This window comes from Crocodylus porosus, unplaced genomic scaffold (assembly GCF_001723895.1).
Source record: "Crocodylus porosus isolate Cpor-Errol unplaced genomic scaffold, CroPor_comp1, whole genome shotgun sequence".
Taxonomy (NCBI): domain Eukaryota; kingdom Metazoa; phylum Chordata; order Crocodylia; family Crocodylidae; genus Crocodylus; species Crocodylus porosus.
Window position 1 is genome coordinate 85,236,352 of NW_017728943.1, and position 23,576 is coordinate 85,259,927.

The 23,576-nt window shown below is 40.9% G+C and overlaps 1 protein-coding gene across 1 annotated transcript in view; it reads right to left on the reverse strand.

Moving 5' to 3' along the window:
• The window catches only part of CRIM1 (cysteine rich transmembrane BMP regulator 1), a gene marked incomplete at its 5' end in the record, with an annotated part of 383,203 nt that overhangs the window by 102,207 nt on the left and 257,420 nt on the right, over positions 1 to 23,576 (reverse strand). Inside the window, one exon of the mRNA XM_019548604.1 lies at positions 5,405 to 5,533. Coding sequence (XP_019404149.1) covers positions 5,405 to 5,533 — 129 coding nt within the window. The remainder of the gene's footprint in view (positions 1 to 5,404; positions 5,534 to 23,576) is intronic.

The following is a 23,576-nucleotide window of genomic DNA, read 5'->3' on the forward strand; positions in this document are numbered from 1 at the left end:
AGAAATAGGAGTTTCTGCCCTTTTGACAGATATTCTCAGTTGTAGAAATTCTGAAGACACTCTTTTTCCTTCCTTTATTTAAATCTTGAAAATTTCATTTTGGTTGGCTGGTTTGCATGAGATCCATAAACAATCTAGAATTCAAGTGGTCTACATGAAAAGAGAGCCTCGGCCCCTGGTATTGTTAAGTTTTCTTTCACTAGTCTGTCTACAATAAAGCAAGAGTTAGCTCAAGTGCATCTGGCAAGAGGACGATTTTTCCGGACAAATTTTCATTCGATGCAGCTTTTTGGACAGTGGGCATTCCAGAGAATTAGCTGGAGTGTACTGACTCTGACTATTCCATGACTACAAAAATGGCCCTAATGGAGCACCAGGCAGACTAACCCAGAACATTAAAGCTGGCACAGAAATGAATGCATGAATTTCGGAGAATTAAAATGCTCCTTTGCTCTGTCTCTTCACTTATGCTCAGTGCTTTACAAGATGTAGACTACTATCTGATACAAGATTTTTAAGAATAGTAAGACACTCAAATTAAAATAACATACACAGTATCCTTCACATCCTGACCTTATACTCAGCAAGAGTTAAATCAGGCAGCTACATCTTAAGATTAGTTACATTTGAAGGTTGCTTTGAGTTTTTTTTCCCCATTTTTATAAAGCTATTTCTCCTCTCAGCTCTGACACTTTCAGCTGCTCAATCTGCAATAAATCCATCCTTAGTTGTTATTTCATTGTGTTATTTTCCTCAATTATATAAACAAAATCACAATGTCTTCAAATAATATACTTCTTTACTGCCCTCTGTATCAGGTTGTGGCAACACTGACACAATATAACAATATGTGGGTAAGAAACATTAGGAAGTGCCCCACAAAACACTCTGGAGAAAGTGTAAAAAATACAAGTGCTTTATGTTAAACTTCTCTTCTAGCTGACAGACTAGAAAATAGAAAAAATATTTTCTATGACCAAAAGAATGTGAAGGGGGATGAAAGAAAAAAAATATTCTCCAAAAGACTTAACTCATTTCTTTCAGCAAGCTCAAGATCCCCACCTGGTGGAGACAAGAAAATTATCAACTGTTTGGCAAACAAAAGCTCACTTTGTGGGGAAGCAATATCAATGTTTTATTTTTACATCTCCTGGTGGAAGGACCTCTAACTAGGTAAGTAAATGATAAAAAGATTTCAGTGGTAGGGGAGGGGGTTGGTTGTAGCTATGCTAGTCTAAGGACATAGGCAGACAAGGCTCTTTGGGTAAATATGATACTTTTTATTACACCAACTATTTAGCTGCGAAAAAATTGTTGTTTGTAAGCTTTGAAGCACAAACGCCCTTCTTCAGGCATAGGGAAAGTCTGCTGGAGTTTTGTGTTCTCCTGGATGGAAGAGAAGCCAATGTCTGTTCATTTCTGTTTCAATTTAATCCCTGTATCTTAGATTAACCTGCAGAAACTGAATCACTTCAGTCTCAGGCTTTTTGACTACCTGTATTTAGCCTAGGTGTGACACAGGTAGGTAGGGGAGGGAGGAATGGTGACCTGGCGACAGAATGTAGCTGGTAAACTACAGAGAGGTTACCTGGGGTTATCAGATGTTAGGCAGGTATAATATGCCATAAATCCAATGTCTATATTTAGTTCATGATTTTTTGTAACCAGTAGATTTATGAAGTGAAGTTCATAGGCTTGCCTACACAATTGACTTTTATTAGTAAATGTTTAGGATTGGGAATCCAGAAAAAAGATGACAAAGCTGATAGGGAAATACAGATCGCCCGAGCGAGGGACTAACAATAGAGGGATGGGGGTAAGGAGGTGAACGCAACTAGGTTACAGGAGACACAATGTTACACCCCACAACAGACCTATCACCACTCCTTGATTTTACAGCTTCACCTCCATAAATGTTATACATCTAATCCAGTGCACCAAATGCCCTGATGGAAAATATGTAGGAGAAACCAAACAATAACCGCGCACAAGAATGAACACACACTGAAAATCTATCCAGGACAAAAAGAGCCAATTACCTACGAGTGGCCACTTCTCACAAGATCACCACTCTTTCCAATCTCTCAATTATAATCCTCAAAGGGAATTTACAAAACACCTTTTGTAGACAAGCCTGCGAACTTCACTTCATAAATCTACTGGATACAAAAAAACCATGAACTGAAAATAGACAGGGCTGTCCCAGGGGGTGCAAATCGGGGCGACCACCCTGGGCTCCACGCTTTGGAGGCCCCACAGAGCCCCACAGTGGCCATGGTAACTCCACACTGCTGCTGGCTTCATGGCCAGCTGGGGCCGCTTGACACCCCCCCACCCCAAATCCGCCACGTCCAGCTACTTGGCACCCTGCTCCCCCTTGCCATCGAATCTGCCGCCAGCTTCCTCATGTCCAAGTGTGAGGCTCCACACAGGCTGATTTATCCCAGGCCCCACACCCTGCGCGGGTCTGTCACAGAATAGACATTGGATTTATGGCAGATTATAACCTGCCTGTCAGCTGATAACCCCAGGCAACCTGTCTGCATTTTGCCAGGTACATTCTGTTATCAGCCCAATATTCCCCCTTTCCCCCTCACCTACCTATCTCACATCTATTGTTTCCCATGGCCTCTGATCCTCAGTGCCAGACAGTTGCATTTTCATAGACCTGCATTTTGCATATTGGCTTCTATTCCATCCAGGAGAACACAAAACCACAGCAGACTCTCCCTATGCCTGAAGAAGGGTGTTTGTGCTCGAAAGCTTAAGTAGGGGTGCACTGATAGAGATTTCAGGGACCAATAGCAATAGCCGATTTTTAAGGAGGCATATCGGCTGATACAGATCTGATTTCCAATACAGCTGTGTGCAGCTGGTAAGTCTCTTGTGGGAGGAGGGAGGAAAGGGGTCTGAGGTGGTGCAGATCAAGGCCCCTGCAGTGAGGGAGTGAGTAAGGCTGGGGCAGGCACCGCCCAGCTGGGGTGGGGCAAGGCATGGGACGGATTCACAGCTCATCCAGGGGGCATGGGGTGGCTCCTGCCACTGCACACACCACGGAAGGGCATGGGGTGGGTTGTGTCCCTAGATCTGTGCAGGGGTGGGGTGGGCTGCAGGAGCAGGCTGGGGCTGTGCTGGGCTCTTCCTGGCAGGGGCTGTGCTGGGCTGGGCTCAGGACAGGCAGTGGCAGCACTGGGAGGGGAACTATGGAGGGTCTGTAGACACCCCAAATTTCACTGTAGCCCCCCCTCCCAGTGCTGTCATGTAGCATGAACACAGCCCCAACCCAACACCCCCGCCCATGCACTGGGAAGAGCCTGATGCACCCCTGCCCCAGCCCACAGCTGCAGCCCCTCCTGCCCCCTGCCCCCTCCCACATAGATCCAGGGGCACCCTTCAGATGCCTGCCTTAGCCCCTGCCCCACTGCCTCCCTCATTATGGGTAGGCATTGATCTGCCCCACCCACATCTCTTCCCCCCTTCCCTTCCACCACAACAGACTTACCAGCTGCACACAGCTCTCCAAGCTGCTGGGCTGCGCCCCTCATTGCCTGCATGTTGCACTGCAGCTGCACACATTCATGGGCATTTATTGGCTAAATTATCGGCCACATCAGGTCAATCTCCAATACAATCAATTTTCTCTATATCAGTGCCAATCCGATATCGGGCCGATGTATTGGTGCACCTCTATTGCAAAGAACAATTTTCCCAGCTATTTAGTTGGTCTAATAAAAAATAGATATCACATTTACCCAAAGAACCTTGTCTGCAGACAAAGATTAGCATCCAATTTTTTTTATACAATATAAATAGTGGAAATGTATCTTTTTCCTCTCTATGATATCTATTGGAGATTATTCAGAGTTTTGGGCTATAAACAGTGATATAAAATAGTTTAAACCACACTTTTAATTTATAAACTTGTTGAAATAAGACCTATCCAGTGTAATGCTGACTTAACAGATTGATACTGCTTTTTGCAGGAAGAAGTTAAGGGAATCTTGTGCTCTTATATCTTAAGATAGAAAAGAGATAAAGAGTTCAATCCAGCTCCTGTTGAAATCAGTGGAAGCTTTCCCTTCTTACAAGTGCAGTTGATTTTTAAAATAAGTATCTTCATGGCTACCACTGTTATTGCTTACTTTCCACATTATTCCCTGCTGGACTTTAATCACCCTTAACATTCAAAGAAAACAAACAAATTGTGCAAACAACTAAGACTAAGTCCTTGGCTTTGGATCAGTCTCCAGATACTTTCAGCTATGCTCAGACAACAATAGCGCCTGTGCCTTCATGGTGGAAATTCCACCTGGAATGGTAAGGGACAGAGAATCACAGATCATTCACAGTCCCAAAATTACAAAGCTAGAATGTAAATAAAGTCAGGTGAGATGAAGCAAGAAAAGGGGCACAGAGCAATGACTTAATTCAGAGCTTCTCCTGGCCAGGCTTCACCTGTAGAACTCCAATGAACTTACTGGCTAGGGAAAGAAATTACACATAAATTATTATTAAGTGATCGGAAACTGGTTCAAATCTCCCCTGCACTCTGCTGCCCCATCAGAAGGTGGGCAGGCTGGCCTTGGCCTAAGCTGTCTGCTCTAGCAAAGCAGGGAGACATGCTCTAGCACACAGGTCTTCAAGATTTTTAAGTAGATCAGCCTTGGCATTTAAAAGCAACTCAAGATCTACAGTGCACTGCTGCAAACTCCCCCTCCCTCCCTCACAGCAGGTAAATCTGTGGGAAGGGAAGTGGGGGGCAGATTGAGGCAGAAGGAGAAAAAATTATTTGGGGGCGTGCCCAGCATTTAAGTTCTGTTTTCTTAAGAGAATGCTACCATAACTGATATATCAACATTTTATTTCTTCATTGAAAAAAAAAATCATGGCAAATTAAAACTACATGTCAAATAAAAATCTGTGATGTAAATAGCAACTATAACATTCGTGCAGATCTTAGAACTAATTATACTTCATTTATATTTATTTCTCCCCCAAGAGCAATAAATAATCATTTAAAACGTCCCAACCTGGAATTAAAAATAGTTGATGTGTATAAGAGCTATTCCATTAATATACATCACTTTAAAAATGAAATTTGCAGTGTAAAAGGAGTCCCTGAAGGGGCCATTTCTCCCATATCTTTTACCCATAACTTTTAAAATCTATGTACTTATCAATATTACCTGCCAAAGACTTCAGTTATCCTTCTCCCTAATAAACAAAGTCAATGTCTGAAGCAAATAGTTGGCCTTACAATTGAACAATTTGATTCACGCATATACTGGTATTTTCATTTCAGGTTTTCACAGGTTTATTCAACCATGAGGAGCAGAAATGATTTAAACATTTTGAAGAATACCTTGATACACCTTCTAACACACAAAGATTTTTTTATACTCACTAGTTTTGCACTGACAAATGCGGCAACCATTTTGATCCAGTTTGAAACTGTAGATACAATCTTTTTCAGTCAATGTGCAGTTCACCAACATCTCACATGTGGGTGGGCCTATTGTGATGTACGTTGGTTCTGATAAATAAGAAATATAAAACAATTATAAACAATTGGCTATAAAAAACCTAACATTTCTTCCAATATTTTAAATGGTAGAGCTTTATGATCATATTACCAACCTAAAGACTAAATTTGTATTAAGTTCATTGAGAATACACACCTGGAATTTAAAGAAATAAGTTACAGGAATCTTGTAACTACCACAGAGAAATAAGTACTATACTCCCAGAAAAATCAGAATGAGGTTAAAATTAAAAGAAATCCAAAGTATTAAAGCACAGACAAGCAATTAGGTCGTAGATCCATAACTTGTGCCATGCAGCACAATGACGACTGAGGAGCTCTGTAGCATTTCTAGTACCAGAGTGCACACAGCTAATTTTTAAATGCACATTATATTTTTTTCCTTTTTCTTTTTTTATCCCTGTCAGGTCACAAAAGACACGTGTAAAGGAATAAGAGCAGCAGAAATAAACCATTCTTCTGTTTTTGTGGAGGATGTAGCTTTCAGTGAAAGAAAGTAAAGAAAATGACTTTTAATCCTAAAAATTGTCTTCAACTATAGCCAACATTCAAGATTTCAGTAAACTTCAATACTTGACAAGTCTGAAGGATCTTTGTTATTCAGTTGGCAAGACTGGTAAAATAAAGGCTGGACCTAGACTACTACCACATTTACTTAAATCCAAGACAAGGTTTTCACCCTATGTGGTCCAACCACAGCCAGGGTATAACTTTTCCTGAGAAAAGGCCTATGCATGGGATGAAGTGGGCGATTTGTGTAAGTTGGTCCATCATGGTCAGGATTGCATAACAACCACTTGAAACTGGAGGCTTGACAATAAAGTCCTATGAGACTATAGATCACAGCTAAGGCAGGATGGGGAGAGGTTGAAGGAATCTGCAAGGCTTCTCAAGGGGTCTCTTGGTGTGGGCACAAACAATGCAAAAGTGGACAAAGGCCTGCACTGTCTTATGTAGTCATAAACAGCAAAAGTAGTGGGACGTGAGGCAGTTTGGTCTTGGTTCCAGGGTGGTCTGCCAGCAGGGAGTTGTGGCTTAGGTAAAGGATGGTTAGTCTAGCCAGATCCAGGAACATGTAGATCTTACTGCCTTGGGTAAATATGATGCCACTCTGGATTCAGTGTAGTTACTGCAAGAAGACAGTTTGCTCTTCTGGGAGTATTTTCCCCTGGGTGTTGGCACAAAGCAGGGAGAGCAGGTCTATTGATAATATGCCGCTGATGAAGTTATGAGGTCGTAGAATAGGGCTAGAGTCATGTGACTCTTGAATCTGTGCCATACTCACCTTTACAGGAGCAAGCATTTGCCTTTTAATTTCTAGGCCTGGGCTGGCAATGTATCTGAAAGTCATGCTAGAATGAGAGTAGCCAAAGTTGCCTCTAACTGGGAGACTAAGCCTTTTGGAAGTATTTCTAGATCTTATGGTCAGTAAAACCCCCCCTTGTGGCATGCCCCACTCCACAAAAGCTGTTCAGATGGCCAAGAGTTTGCAGTCTAAAATCTCATCGTTTTGTTTCAGTGGGATGAGCTTGCAGGAGAAGGTGGCACAGAGATGCAGGGCCTGTTTCAGGCCCTGCCACTGAGAGAACTGCACCTATTGTCATGCTAAAAAAATCTGTTTCCAGCACACATGGCAAGGGTGGATCTGGAAACGTTAAAACAAGGGCAGAGGTAAAGACCTGCTTTGGGTATCTGAAGGTTTGTTGGGTTTCTACAGACCAGAACAACTGGATGTTTTTACACAACAGTGAGAGGAGACACCACCTGGGCAACACTGGCAATGAACAACTGGTAAAAGTGCAGGGCTATAAGTAGTAGCCATGTTGGTTTAAGGACATAGGGAGATATGGTTCTTTGGGTAAATATAATATCTTTTATTACACCAACTCAAATAGTTGGAAAAATTCTTCTTTGCAAGCCTTCGGATACAAATACCCTTTATCAGGTTGAGGAAGCATCTGCAGTTGGTCTGTGCTCTTCCTGGATGGAATGAATAGTAAAGAAGCCTGTTTTTGGAATTCTTTGACATTCCGGGTACCTTCTACTCTCAGATGGCCTAGATTTTATGGGGGGTCCATTTTTAAGCATTCTGGGGACAAAATAAGTCAAGAAACTCAGGTTTTATCAAAGGCACTCAGGAGATTCGGTCAAAGATGTTTCTCCATCTTTGTGAAAAGGCCATGTTGGCACAGCCTCTCTAGCACTACCTGGATGTGTGACACTTGTTGGTCAGAGTCTTCTGAGAAGATCAGAATGTCATCCAGGTAAGTGATAATGAATTGGTCCAAGAGGTCTCACAACATGTTAATGATGTGCTGAAATGTGACTGGGATATTGATGAACCCAAAGGGCATAACCAAATACTCCACATGGCATTCATCACCAGCCCTGACTCTCACCTGATGATATGCTCTCCAGAGGTTGAACTTGGTGAATATGTTGACGATTTTCCATTAAAGGGTACTGACTGTAGATGGAGACCTGCTTCAGGGCCTGACAATCCACACAAAGGCTGAGGATCCTATCCTTCTTCTTGACCAATACAGGAAACAGAATTTTTCAATGCATAGCATCTCATAGTGTCCTTGGGTGTTCAGCTGCAGGGTGGCAGTCTCCCATTCCATGGGCTGGACATAAAAGGGGGTGCAGTTCTCTCAGGGGGTCTATAGTTTTGGTGGTTTCTCGCTTAGACTGCCACTATAAAAGGATTCTTAGGGCCTGGGTCACACTTTTGTCAATAAAGTTGCTTGCTTTTCCAGAGTCTAATAATCAGTTAGAACTAGAAGTAGGTGGATTTGACCTGGGACCTGGAGGTGGATCACATAACTAACTGTGGGTTCCAAGGATCAGGCTTACTGCAGATTCCCATTATTAAATGAGTAAGAAGAGTTTGTGGTGCTGGGCCTGGGTAGCTTGTCTTGGGGAAGCTGGCAAATTTGTGTCCTGTGCCCCCACAAGAGAGAGAAGTCATACTGGTAGCATTGCTCCCATACATCTTGGGTAAGGTGTTGGCACCCCCAGGTCAATCTGCATGGGTTTGGGAGTTACTTGTGTTGGGACTCAGAAGGTTTTTCCACCACTTATGTGTCCCTTTTCTGCTGCAACACAGCAGACACCCACTGGAATGAGGTAGCCCCATTGTATTAGTTTCTGGAGGGCTCCAAGGGCCCTGGTAGGGGACTGGGATCCATCCTAGACCCTCTTCACCAAATGGAGGTGGTCCTGGCAAACTGTCATGCCAAGACATGGGTGTCCAGGTCTGGAGCTACTAGGGGATTGAGGTACCAACCAAGGTCAGGATGAGTGAGCAGAAGCTGAGGGCAAACTAGATCAGGAAGCCAGGAATTCAGTTCTAGAGCAGGGTCTAGGAGTGAACCAATTCAAGAAGCCAGGAGATCAAGCAGAGTGTAGAGTTGGGCAGCAAGCTAATGGGAATGGCAAAGTAGTTTTGGGTCAGTTTGAGCCCTGTTGTCCAGACACTTTTTGGTTCTGAGCAGGTTTTTATATGGGGAAGTGGAGGGTCAGCTGACACACTGATGACAGGAAGTGGGTGGAGGGTTAGGCCCTGCTGGAGGCTTCAGGTCAGTCTGAATCACGCTGGGTGATCAACTGTAGGGTGGCAGGCTGGGATGAGCACCCTTGATAGCCAGGTTAAGACCGCAGGTTTGATGCCCTGGCCTGACGAATGTTTTTCACAGCCATTAGTAACAAATATAAACCTAGGTTAATTTTTTACAGAATACTAACACTTCACAACATAAATAATAGTTAAGGATTATATCAATGTTATATTGAATATGTAGGAATTAAACACCTTATCAAATACCATGAAAATTAATGGTATCTGCTTTTGTAAATTAAAGCTTTTATTATTATAATTTTATTATTTTTTTTAACTTTTGGAAGTTATCAGAATTAGGTGGGTTTTTTTGTCTTCAGCATCTCTTTAATTTATAAAGTTAAAGGAGAGCAGGTCTCGCCAAGTTTAGAGTGAATCACTATGAACACAGATGAAAAGGTGGGCAGATGCCCTATATAGCTGTTAGCCACATCCTCAGAGGAGTGTTTAAAAAAAAAAAAAAAAAAAAAAAAAAAATCACAAAAAATTTCTGTCTAGATCATGCTATACTCACTCAACTAGATCTGGTATCTTCTGATGTGAAAAGCAAAGTGTTATTCAGTATTTGCAAGGGTGGCAGAGATTAGCTGTAAGTGTCAACCATAACACTCCACGCCTTTTAGTTCAGTATCAACTGTTTAAACTTCTAGACCAAAGGGCCTCCCAGGCAAGTCACAGAATTTATCCATCTGAAAAATGTGATTAATAAAACCAAGTACTTTACTAGTTCTTTTCATCTGCTTCTCTCATAGCACCATGCATCAGTGGAAAACCATTTTTAATCCAGTTTTTTTGAAGTAATTCAACTACAGAATGGCGGGGGAGGGGGGGAGTGGGGAGGAAAAGACCCTGCATGAGGCACTGTGGTGTACTGAATTAGATGCAGATCTTTCACTTCAAAATTCAGGGTCTTGATTCCCACTTAATGCATCAGCAAATTATTTCATTTAAGTTCCCTGGGTATCTTCTGTAGAAAACAGGCCTGTGCATATTACATATATACTAAAATACCAATAACAACTTTGCTCAATTATGAACTACAAATTCAGATTTTGTAATACCTTCTATGTGTTTGTAGATCTCCTAAATTGTATGGGAATCAGTTACAGGTATAACTCTACCAGTTATAATACTCGGGAGAGTCCCCCATTTAAAGGGTTTTTGGAATAATAAGGTTTTCTGGTTTAAAAAAGCCAAAAGGATTTATAATTTCTATGAATTATTCATTTCAGGGATCAAAGTTTATAAATTTTATAGGATAAGCTAATGGGAATAGTAACCTTCATGAGCAATCCTTTTCAAGATTCAAGATTCCTTCAAGTAGAATCACTGGCAGATTTTATAATCTCAGTGAGCTTTTGTAGCAAGATTCTCATAATTTCCAAGTACATCCAGTAAATTGCTGGACTACATGATATCGAAGGGTACTTCATTTCATGGTTTACAGAATTACAAGACATCCTAAATTGGAAGTGTTTATAATCTCAGTGAGACATTAATGTTAGATATAAAATGGAATTTATAATATCCATTTACAACATTTGTCATTTTGGGGCGTGCAGTAAATAGGCTCACTTTGGAAAAAAGGGTTGTATGTTAGATACATTTCATATCTATTCTGAGACAGTGATTGTTATAACCATCATGAGCTTCTACCTTTGAGTCCATTCAGCTGACTTGCAAGAGTCAGTGATGTCTGTAAATCCAAAGGGAAAAATAACTATGGTTAACAGAATTTATAAACTTTACAAACACTTAGCAAGGCTTCCAAATTCTATGAGACTAATAACTGTAGCTCATAAAAGTTACAAGTACCAATGGTGAAGATGGCACAACTTGCAATTTCTGTGAAAACAACATCTAATGCCCTAGGTATTTTTAGGCTTTGCTAGCACATCTTGTAATTCTAGTAAGAAAACTAGCTAGAGTTCACTTACATGAGCCAACTGTTTTGATTATCAGTAGTAGTAGACTCATTCTTGCAAGACTCTGTTGAGAGCAGGGTATCATTGTGCTAAGGATTCTATAAGTACACGGTACCTTATCCAAAGAATTTATGGTATAAAAAGACAAGCAGGTTTGGGTGGAAGGAAAAGTAAGTAGACAAAGATAAAAGGGCTTGTTTAAAGATACAGAACAAGTCACTAGCAGGCTGAAAAACTGAATTCCAGCCTCCTGAGTTCTAGAGACTAGACATGTTTACATTGTGTTATCTGCACTTTTTTCACACCAGTATACACTCCTACACCAGTGTAATTTTAATTAAAACTAGTGTAGAATTACCCTAGGAAATCTCAGAAGTAAAACTACATGGATGTAAGTTACAGTGGTGAATGTCATCGTGTGTCTGCAGCTTTTTCTAGAAAGCAACCTATTCAAGGCAAGCACTGTTCCCCTACCATCTAGTGATGAGGCTTTGTAACAGCCCTGACAGTGGGCAGCTACCTCAGTATAGTTAGTCACCTGCTTGCTCAAAATCCTGGTGTAATTTTCATCAGTGTACAAAAGCAATGTAAATCACACCAGTGTAAACGTGTCATATGTCCAGGCCCCGAAGTCCCAGTTCAATGACCTATTCTCCAGGCCACAAAAAACAAACTTCTGCTTGTAATGCTTATTACTGCTGGAAGTTTTGAAAAGACTCCTTTGGGAGAAATAATCTCCACAAAGCATTGAATAAGACTATGTTTGACCTCTGCTGAGTGCTTTATGCAAGATAACAATCTCAGCTGGGTAACTGGAGGACATTGTAAACTCACATGCAGATCTAGTGCAAGATATAGAGGAATTACAACTCAGATGCTCCTTTCTTTTAAACATTTATTTGTGAAAAAAAATACCTGTAATAATTCTTAAAGTTAATGAGTGAGATCTTTCCCAAAGTCATCTCCTAACTTTGTCTGTCTGAATTATAGATAAAACATAAGTAAATAATTTAAAAACTAACCCATTTTAAACTGCTGTACTGTAAAATTGCGCTGCATGGACAATCGTGATAAAGACTAAATTAGACATAATAAAGAATCATATGATGGTAATGTTTATTTTGAAGAAATTTGGGAAATTTAATAAACAATGACTGACAAGAGAGTAACATTCCTTAAATGATAAAATTACATTTACATAGAGCTCAGATTACATGACCTAATTTTGTTCCAACTTGTTTGGTGACTAAAAACAAATTAGTTGTTCCGTGTTACCATTCTCAGTTTGATCCTTTACAATGCCATCTAGTTCTGCATTTCATTTATTCTTCTTCTGAGGAGGCACTACATTTTTATGTGGAGAAAAAGGGGGCAATATGGCATTGAAAACTAATAGACACGTGAGCCATTACTCTATCACTCTACTTATTCACCCTATCCTTGCCTTTTTTTCCAGATTGTAAATTCTTGGAATGGGGAATGACAAAACACCTAAACCATTCCAGACAGTACTACAATATAACAGAACATTTAAAAATATATAATGTGAATGTGTCCAATTAAATTAAATGCATTGTGCTCAAAGATTACTTTTTCACTTAGACCATCGAAATGTCTGAAGCAACCAATACAAATTAAAAAAAATCATGATAATTCATGGGAGACTGTGGGTGCCTATTCACGTACGTGCATTGAGACTGCTCTGACACACTGTAGTTACAGCATGTCAGACTAGATTCGATTAATTGAGTCTGCTGGAGTGTGGTAATTACCATGCTCCAGCAGACTCTAGTGTCACATGTACTGGTGCCCCCACACTGAAAAATGGCAGCAGGGGTGCTTTAACTAAAGCTTGTTCAATGAGCTTTAGTTAAAAGTACCCCACCACCATTTTTCAGTGCAGGAATGCTGATACACATGACCCTCCAGGCACTTTAATTAGAGTGGCTCTTGGAGCCGCTTTAATTAAAGCACCTTCCCCCTCACTCCCAGAGCACATCTAGAAACACTCTATCACTATAGAAACTTTGGTATAAACTAAGTTGCTTGGTCATATGATAATGCATGAACAGTGGGGAGGAGGAAGGAGATGACGATTTGATTTCCTGCTTCCTTTGGATTCATCCCTAAAAAAAAAAAAATCTTTAAGACCAGGTCCTATTCCATCTACTAGGTGTCATGCTTAGTCATCTAAGTGCAGTTTTATTCCACCTTGCACATCCCTGAAAACCCATTAACAGAAAAGATGGGTGGGGCTGCCTCCTTCTTGATACTTTTTGTGACTTAGTTTTAAGACCATGATGAAGCTAAGTTACATCAACAGATACCTTTATAATTTGTTAAAGACTTGAGTAGGTTGGAATAAGATTATACCTAGACATGTAAGAACAACTCAGACCTGTAGCTGGCAATATTTTCTGGTGGCCCGGCTTGTGTCCAAGATGGGCTGGCGGTAGAAGCCAGCTACCACTTTTCCCTGACACCTAACTGAAGTGTGCCACACTCCCCATTGCTCAGCTGAGGCATAGGTGAATCCCCGACTATCAAATGCTGCTGAAGGCCCCAGCTCCACAGGTCAGAACCAATGGCTCTGCAGACTGGAGCTGGCTTATGGGCCATAGGTTCCCAACCCTTAACTTGACCTCATAGGCAGAATAGGGTCTAACCATTAAATTTTACTTTTAACATAGCTATCTTTGAACTCTTAACAAATGCTATTGTACATTGTTTAAGTAGCTGTTGTAAATTATAATAAATGTGTTTTTATTCTGTTGTGAACTAGCATATACCACTTTTGACAATTTACCACTGCCACTCTGAAATGTTCAGTGGCACGTCTTACACCTGTCAGAATAAAACCACTGTTACACCAGTTAAAATGACTTCTGCTAATCCTCCATTCGTTGTGTTTTATTATTCTATTATATTCTACTTTTGTACTTTTCCTAAGCAGACTGAGGGTTTCCAGACAAGCTTACAAATCTGTTTTTCCCCCTCCTGTCCATAAAGGTAAGCCCCGAGATACAGTAATTTTATATGCATGCCTGATTCTCAATGAGCTGCAAACACAGGACAAAAGAAATAATTTTCATTCCCCATCCCCCCCTCCAAAAAATGCAGCCAGAAAAAGAAAAAAAAGTATCAGTCCTTTTCACTTCACTAGACAAGACTCAACAAATAAAGCCAGCTCTGCTGCTGCCAGGCTTCTGGCTATTTGAATAGGCAAACAGTAGTTAAGCTTGAAAAAGCACATAAGGTCATGTGATCTGGGTTAGCTGTTCACTGCTGTACTTGGTAGCAACTGCAGAAAAAAGATCCAGCGCACAGATGTACAGACAATAGGTGGGAAAAAGCATTCGAGCTCACACTGTATATTTTAAAATAAAATGATATGGTAGGAAGTGGTAATGGAGAAGTTAAAAGTTAAAACTAAGGAAGATATTAGGATGGTTAGAAAGAAAATACTGCAGATACAGATCTTACTGGCGTTGAATGCATAGTTAAGGTTACGCCCACACTTCTATTATAATCTCTTGTTTTCACATGCTTAGAACATCCAAAAAAATTCCTTTGAGGATAAAACTTCATTGGTTTACCTCATCATGCAGACTTTTCGCTTGGATTTTAATCAATCTGTTCACCTATTTTTGATTTATAGAAGTATAAATCTACATATTCTTTTCTAAAAAATCTTTTAAAAAATTACAATAATTCAAAAACAGTTTAGGAAAAATTCTGATGATGGCATCTAGTTACTGTTCCATGAAGAAGACTTCCTTTGCAACTGTAATTTTGTGGAAGAAAAACAATGTTAAAAATTACCCTGAGTAGACACAATGGGCACACAATATAGTTTTATCAGAACCTAATTAAACTCTACCCACTATATGAAATCACAGTGTCCCTCCTGATCATGGTCAGCAATTCAGCAAAGAGAGTGCTGCTGTTCTTAGCCTGATGATGATATAGTGTGCAAGGTCACTTGAAATGCACACCAAAATTCTCCAAATGCCATCATAAAACAAAAGGCAGACAGATACAGGAAAATCAAGAATTTGCTCTTTTATTTTCTGAAGTGGCTCTGCAAGTTTTTCTGCAGGTGCTATGTTTTTTAAGGAGTTGTCTATGGTGGGGATTTCAGGCATTAATGACTGGCCACCAATATACCTGCACCAGTGTACTGTAGACAAAACTTGATACAGCTCATCTCAGCTTGAAACCAAGGTGGGTAATGCCAGTGAAAATCATGGCTGGAATTGGCTTTTTGTCCATCTGCAATTACAGTGTACCAGCTAGCCAGTGAAGACTGCAACCAAGCTGAACCTCTAATGCAGAAAAAGGCTAGATTTTCATTTTATTTTTTAATGAAAGTTATTTCTAAATGCAAAACAAGGTGCTGATACCCTGTTAACTCAACCTTGCAAAAAACTGTTTCTTGTCAAGCAATACCAACAAAAATGTAGAAGACACACCATTTATCTAAGTGCTTTTGTTTTCTTAAAAATAACGACTTAAGACCCACTCCCATGCACACTTTCACTTGACATTAGCAAATAGCCTGTGTTAATATTGCAAATGAACTTCATGAAAATTTCCAGGGCTTTGAGCATGTTGGCTTAGTGGCTCTCCATCTTCCCCAACAAGATAACACAATGAAACTTGGGTTGTACTGAAGCAATAGCTTTCAGCTGGCAGACTGCTTTTTTCCCTTATCTTGCAACTCATTACAGATTTGCTCAACCCTCAGAATGCATAAATCTCATTTTTGCCCCCCAGTAACTTTATACCTAGGAAAAACAGCTCTGTTCTGCCTCAGTGTTGCCATGCTCTTCTTAGGACAGGATTTTACCTAAAACTGGAAGCAATGTAGCTATGCTGCAATGTTTTTTACTTTGCCAAATTAAAACACCTGTTGAAGGCAATCTGGGGGGAAACCCCAACTCAAACATGGCTGGGTTTTTAAGACTTCAAGTATTTCATGTGAAATAGGTGCCTAACCTAATTTTATCAACACTGTTGTTCAGTGAATAATAAAGTTACTACAAACTGTTTTATTTTACTGTCATATGCACATGGTTAAATATACATGCCTTTCCCTATAAACAGTAGAGAATTATTACTTAAATTTAGAACCAGATCCACCGTTACACAATACACTGGAAAAATATGTAAGTCATACATGCTGAATCCCGCCAGTTGTCAACCTTGTTTTTTCCAATTTCTATTCTCTAACTACAAGGAAAATGTAGATACTCCAATTAAAGAAACAAAACAAAAACAGAAATAGGTCTTGTTTCAAATAGACACAGCAGCATGGTAAGATTGTATATCTAGCTCCTGGATCCTGTTGGATGCTGCTATTATTTTACAGGAGTCCTACAATTCCAGCAGCGAAATAGAAAAATACGAGAATTTTACTTTTGTGGAAAAGTCTACACTCTGATTCTATGCAGACTCAGCAATACTTTAAGCACTCACATTCAGTATCTGTCACCTATTAGAGACAACGACTGTCTAGAACAATGGACCTCAATAACATCATCTAAATGGACAACACTTGGTACCAGAAAAATCTAGGTTTCAATACAATCTGGTGCAACAGAAGCTCAATAAACATGCACCCAAAAGCAGATTCTACCAGATTTACTATATTTTTGGTCTCAAACCCAGATAGCTTGTCTATCAAACAGAGAAAAAGTGCAGCCACACTAGTCCACAGGGGAAAAAAAAAAAAAAAAGAAATGGAGGAAAAAAACCCAAATCAGATGCATTCCAAGTCAGCTACCTGTGCTGAAAAAACCCACACCTGATACCAGTGCAGTGCAGAAACCGACAGACATCTGCCTGAATTTTACACACTTAAATGCATAAACATGGAGCACATGTAGCTTCACTTGGTTCATCAAAACACACCTGGACCCTATGGCACATTTTGTTTGGCAGAAGTTGTTAAAGACTTTGTGCTAAAACTATTGAACATTCTAGCTAAATTAAGCAATGGTACTCAACATCTCTCTTCAGATTGATATGAACAAAACGAATAACCCTCCTGTCGGCCTTCCTGCTAAAATACCCCATGGCTTAGAAAAATGATCATTGGGCTAGCTGCTAAGAATGAGCTCCTGACTCATCTCCCCCACTAGCATTACTACTCTTTTTCCTTCATAACCTCTACTATTAAACAAAACCTCATCTTCCTTTAGGAAATTATACAAGTTGGCAATAGAATCCAGATTTCTAACATTTTGGGCAGTATTCAAATCTCAGCTAGTTTGCAACCCTGTCTCTTAGGCTAGGGACAGACATTACACAAACTGGTTTAAGTGACCAGAAACTGGTTTAAACCTGCAACAGAACAGATGTTCAGTGCACATAAAAAAGTTTGAAAATGGCTGAAACTGGTTTGAGATAATCCTGGTTGAATGTAGTATCAAACTTAACTGATTTGGGTCAAACTGGTTTATGCAATGTCTATCCCAAACCCCTTGCTGGTTTAAGATAAACCAGACACCCCAAGCATCCCAGCATGCTCTCTGGGTTGGGCATGGCTCTCTGCTCCACAGTAGTCAAAGCTCTGGCAGAAACTTGCAGGCACAGAGCATCTGCCTGGCTTCTCTCTGTTAAGCAGGGATTATTCCCCCCTCCTCTCTGCCTTACACAGACACCTCAGCATTAGCTAGCAGACTACATACTGGCTGTGGTCTGTGCTGTGGGATACAACAGGCAGGCAGGCTTTTTGGAGCTAATCAACAGGTAGCTTAATATCCTTCCTTGGAACAGCTGTTTAAGAAGAGCTCCGTTAGTTAATGGAGAGAGGCTTTATTTTTTTAATGGGCTGATGAACACTGAGTTAGGGGTAATAAACATTTCCTGCTGGGCTGCTTGAGGGGGAGGGAAATAATCAGAACATCCTGCCAGGGCCTGGCTATGCCCACCTCAGCTCAGCCCTGTAAAAGTGAAGGGAGGGATGCTCTAGTGCCCCACTGCCCCCAGCTTCTAGCCTGAGCCACTGTAGACATGTGCCTGCATTTCTGGGATGTCTGTCCAGTTACAAAACTGATTTAGCCTAGCCAGGTTAGGCTAACCTGCAAAGATTGAATCAATTCAGGCTCAGGCTTTTTGAATGTCTGGCCTTAGCCTTAAAGACTGCCGAGTCTAGATGCCTAACTATGCTGCAGTAAAACAGGCCTATTCATGGATAGATGTGGCTTTACAGTAATGACACACAGTCCTGGCTCAGGAGCCATGTAAGCAGTCAATGTTAGTCAGAGTCACAACATCATATATACCCTCATCTGACTAACCAACACACTTGGTTGGTTAATCTGTAATACCGCATGAACTGTTTGCATCCCCACTGGGAAATGTAGTACTTTTATCATGAATTATGTGCTGCAGGAAAGGCACACCCAAATGCATAGAGCAAAAGCAAAGTGCACACACACAAAAAACACTTTGATAACATTTTTCTGCAAGGAGTAACAGGTGATAAACTGAAGACCCACTTGTAACTTGATCTAAAAGTCATTGGTCTTGGGACTTGTGCAGATGAAAAGGCTTATTATTATTTTGCCAGTACTACAGCTCAGAAAGTTCAAATAGCGGAGATTGCACTGCACTGCTTTTAATTGGTACCTTTTTGTTCAGAAATCTAAACACACCATTTATGGATTATTTAAAAATTTTGCAAATATGTTTTTTTGTAGCACTTGTGTCAGGATATGGAGTTCTCTGTTTTTCTAGCGTACCAACATGTACTGTCCAATATGTGGTTCCAAATTACCTTTTTTGCAAAACTGCTGTGCCATTTTCTGTCAAGGTCTGGAAAGCTTTGTTATTGTAGGACCAGCTTGGTAGAGTCCCATGAAAAATCTTTGTCTCTTTTTTGCAGTTTTCATTCCCTAGACTTTATTTGCATGTCACAAAGCAACAGAGGTTTTAATTTTAATACAGGTAAATGAAGCATGCCTGCTTTTAGTTGTGTAGCATTATTAGATGAAGAGATGGATAAAGGTTCAGAATTGCCAGTCAGTACAGGAGGCTGACATCTTGCCCTATCAGCACTGCACTTACTCTAGCACTTCATCAACAATCACTGCCCGGTAACAGATTAGGAAAGGGGTAAATTGCAGTCATTTCCCCTGTGCAGCTAAGAACTGCATACTTTTTATTTATTTGGTACTCCATTCTCCTTCAATTTTCATTCCAAATGTCTTATTTATCTACTGAAGGTGCTACATATTGCCTTTTAAACTGTACATTATTTTGTGGTAGATGTTATTTACCATGGGTGAATCTATTGATGTGCTTTACCATGAAGTAAAGTAATTAACTCCACAGTAAAGCATCTTCACCTACATGTGTGCTGGTATTAGGGTGCAGTAAATGAATTAACTCTGTACAGTAAACTAATAGTACTATCTTACAGTGGAGTAATTAACTGGACTGAAATGCACGTGTAGACACTGACCGGGGGTGTAAATTGCTGGTTGCACCCAGCAATCAATCCCAGCCAGCTGAGGATTTGCTCTATTGTACTCAAACTGCTGCTGTCCCAGGCACACAGTACAGAAACTGTATCTGGGATGAACTGCTGGCTCAAACTGCTTGAGTACGCTGGCTCGAACTGCTCCAGTTTATCGCATTAATTACACATGTAGGCTGCGTCCAGATTAGTGAGCACGTGCCTGTTGTGGGGTCTCAAAGAAGTTTGAGACACTGCAAGAGGCACCCTGGGAATGAAAAAGCATTCCCTGTTCTGCATATTTGCAATGTGGACATGCTTCAGCACCCAGCCAGAGCATCTCTATGGCTGCCCTGTGCCCCTGCTACCGCAGCATGCTGCCTCAGTGTGCTGGAGCAAATAGGATTAGGGCAAGACTGCAGCGGTGGATTGGATCCAGGCTCTCTCCAATCCACTGTAAGTAGGGACATGAGGGTGTCGGGACTGCTTGGGGAGGCTCAGTTCCTTGCCTGCCTCCACAGCCCCCGCCAAGAGCCAACAGAGGCAGTTGGGGCACTCATGCCCCATTGCAGGTACAGCCCCCCAGCAGCATGCAGGGCACATAGAGGCAGCACTTGGCCTGGCCCAAGGGTGCACAGCTTCCGTATGTGGTGCTAGCACACAGGGTGACAGCAAGAACTGGCTTGGTTCTCGCCAAAGGCACAAGCCAGCGGTCTGGGCCCGAGCCTTGCACCATATACAGCCTCCCAGTCTGAGGAAGCATTGCGTTGCTGGAGGTCTCTGTCATGAGTGGACCAGGAGCACCCCAATGGCCTCTGCCACTGCTGTGGAGGGGCTGTGCACCATGTGGGGGGCAAGGAGGGGGAAGTCAGGTGAGCAGGGGGCCTATTCCTCCCAAGCAGTATCCCACACCCCCAGTCCCTCCACACCCAACTCCCCCACAATCCACCCAGAAACACCATACTACCACCCACTAACCCCTACACAAGCCCCACACTGCCCCCAAAAACCTCACTCCAAATCCCAGACCAACCCCTACACCCACCCATGACCTCCCCAAGCCACCCCACAAACCCTCCACCCAACCCCCACAACCCTCCCACAAATCTCACACCCTGCATGCCTAGCTGTCAGACAGAATGGGACAGGACCTGCTGGCAGAAGCTGCAGCTGTAGGGGCAAGTAGTCCTGAGCTGTTCACCAGCACAGCTTTTTATATGGCTGGGGCCACCACCTGTGCTGGCCCTAGCGTCTAGCTTCCCCAGCTGAAGATCCAGGAAGAGCTGGGTAGGGTCAGTTTGCCCCAAGTGGCACAATTTGCCCCACACCAAGGTTCAGGCATGTACAGAGCCACAAATCTCCAGCAAAATTTATGCCACTGCTATTTTAAGCTGCTGCAACTGTATGTGCCTGCACGTATGGATACACCCACAGAGGCACCCTATGGGTCTGGATAGTACCTAGCACACTGGGGCCCCAACCTGGCTGGCCTCTGGACATTACTGAAATACAAAAGTTACATAATAAATACTGTGTTGGTCAGAAGGAAGAGCAGAAATGCACCCTATAGGCGAGTGATTCTTAACCAGGATGTTGTGGTATCCTGGGGTGCTAAGAGGTCCTCTTAAAGGTGACACACAATATTAGCACTTTCAGATATATAAACATGATTCAAAAGGTAAACTCAGAGATTTAAAATAGGAACTAATAGTATCAAAAACATTCTGGTCTCTTGTGGTCTTTCTGAGTTCTTTGAACAGAAAAGCTGTTTATTCTTTTTTAGTAGTCAAAAAATAAGCAAAAGCTCAGAACAGGCATCTTTCAAGGGTACCTGGAATCTAACAAGGAGTCCCTTGAGTCTAATGAGATTAAGAACCACCATTATATACTAAGAAATGCATAAGCTTTCATGAGCAAGAATTCACTTTATCAGATGTAGATAGCCATGTTGCCAAGGGGAACAGCATCTGATTATCTTGCTCACAAAAATCTCTGATTCAGTTAGTCCATAAGATGCATCTTCACCCTGTCTTATGCCTAACTTCAGACTAACACAGTTAAATAGTATGTTGTTACAATGAAGGACAAACATTTTACTCTAGGAAGTCAAGGGAGCTGATCAAAATGTTTAAAAGTTACACTACAATTGCATCTACAGAACTTTGCAAATGTTGGCGTAAACTGTGTCCTGTCATCACAATGCAAACCTACTGAAAGGAGTAAAATTGCAAACATGTATCTGAAAGAAAAGGAAAGCTTATACACTGTATCAAAATGCACTACTGTCAAAAGTCACTCCATGCTTTCCTGCCAAGCCCATGTAATTTGCTATGAAAGGGGTCAAAAGAAAATGACACCACATAGCAAGGTTAATGAGAGTATGTATCTCTTGTTAATGATTTAGAGTTTCAAATTGCTTTTCAAAAGCCCAGTGGAGTCTACAAGAGTGGTATGGTTCAGGTATGCCCATGACACATGAGAAGTAATGTGTTTGGCTACTTTAGTCTTCCCTAAGCAACTTGCAAGGTAAACATTTATAGTTGGATCAAGTGGGGGCAGCCTTTGGTGCAAGTCCCGAACTTGAATTCATACCTCTGGATTCATAGCAGGACAAATATAAATGATCATAAAATATGTGCCCTGAAAACATCAGAGTATGAGCTGTTTTGACCATTTTGACATGGTTAAAACATGAGATTTCAGTGGGCTTCCTTTGAAAGGACTTTCAAATATTAAATGGTTCTGACAACTGACTCTAAGACCACTGCTCATGTATCCAAAATACATTTTCACTCGCATATTTTTTCTACTTTTAGAAAAATAGCATGCTTCTATTTTGGCATCTTTATGGCTTGAAGTCTGAGCCAGTTACCTGTATAAGGTCTCTACAGCTGCTTGAACTGAAAGGTTATTTCATGTAAGTAATAGTTCTTTTTACTGTAAGCACTGCTTACTGTATATCAAAAAGAAAATTACAGTATGAATTTCTGCTCACTTTATTCACATGAATAGTCAGATGGGGCTGCTGCTGTGAAAAGGTGGGCAAGATCTGCCCTTTAAAATATTAATTTACAATTAATTTAATTTGTACACTTGGGTTCATGCCTCTGCTAACACATCAACTCTGAGAAGTGCTGAACTAGTTGCTGAACTCTGTCTAGACACAGCTGCACTCTATACCAAGGTATTCTGCATTATTATGTCTTTGTGCACATGCATAGAAACAGATGAGTACTGTAACACAGAAACAGGTTTGGGGCCCACCACAGTTGTTGCATCAGTAATACTTACATAGAACATAATATTCAAATCTTGTCAAATGGTGTTGGATCTTTCTATAGTTATGGTTGTGAAAGTGTTTTTGTTTAAATAGGAAAACAAATTAATAGATACATAAAGCACAAACTTTGTGAAACTATACACTTTTCTTGCCATGTGGTTCATCACAGATAGCAGACACCACTGTTTCTCTCCATGCTTAAAAAGGATGTAACCCTGTTCAGTATACCTCACTGCCCAATCTCTCACAGCAGCTTGGCTCCTGCTGGAGCAGTAATGGTATGACTTTAGGATTCATACTTTTCCCAAAACTTCATTCATTTTAGACAGTACTGAGTAGTACAGTAGTAGAGACATGGAGTGACGACTCAGTAATCATGAAAGTTTCAACTGAAAGTTACTCATAAAAAACTTGCAAAAGCAAAAAATGCTCTTCTGGTTCTACCAGTGTACCAAGCCTTAAAGGCTAACCAAATGAAAACTGTAATATCTCCCACAAAAATATGAAAAACCCTTACCAAACAAAAAAAAATATAGTAGTTACTTAAGCTCATCTAGCTAACAAGAAAATTATAAAAGTAGAGAAATAAAAAATACTAAATTTAAGCACAGGAAAGAAAACTTAAAAAGAAACCACACTTCCTGGAACTTGTTAATAAACTTAAAATTTTCCATTGAAAAGTTTTCATGATTGATCTAGAAGTAGCTGGCTATATCTAAATATAACTATATACCTACACCCCCTCA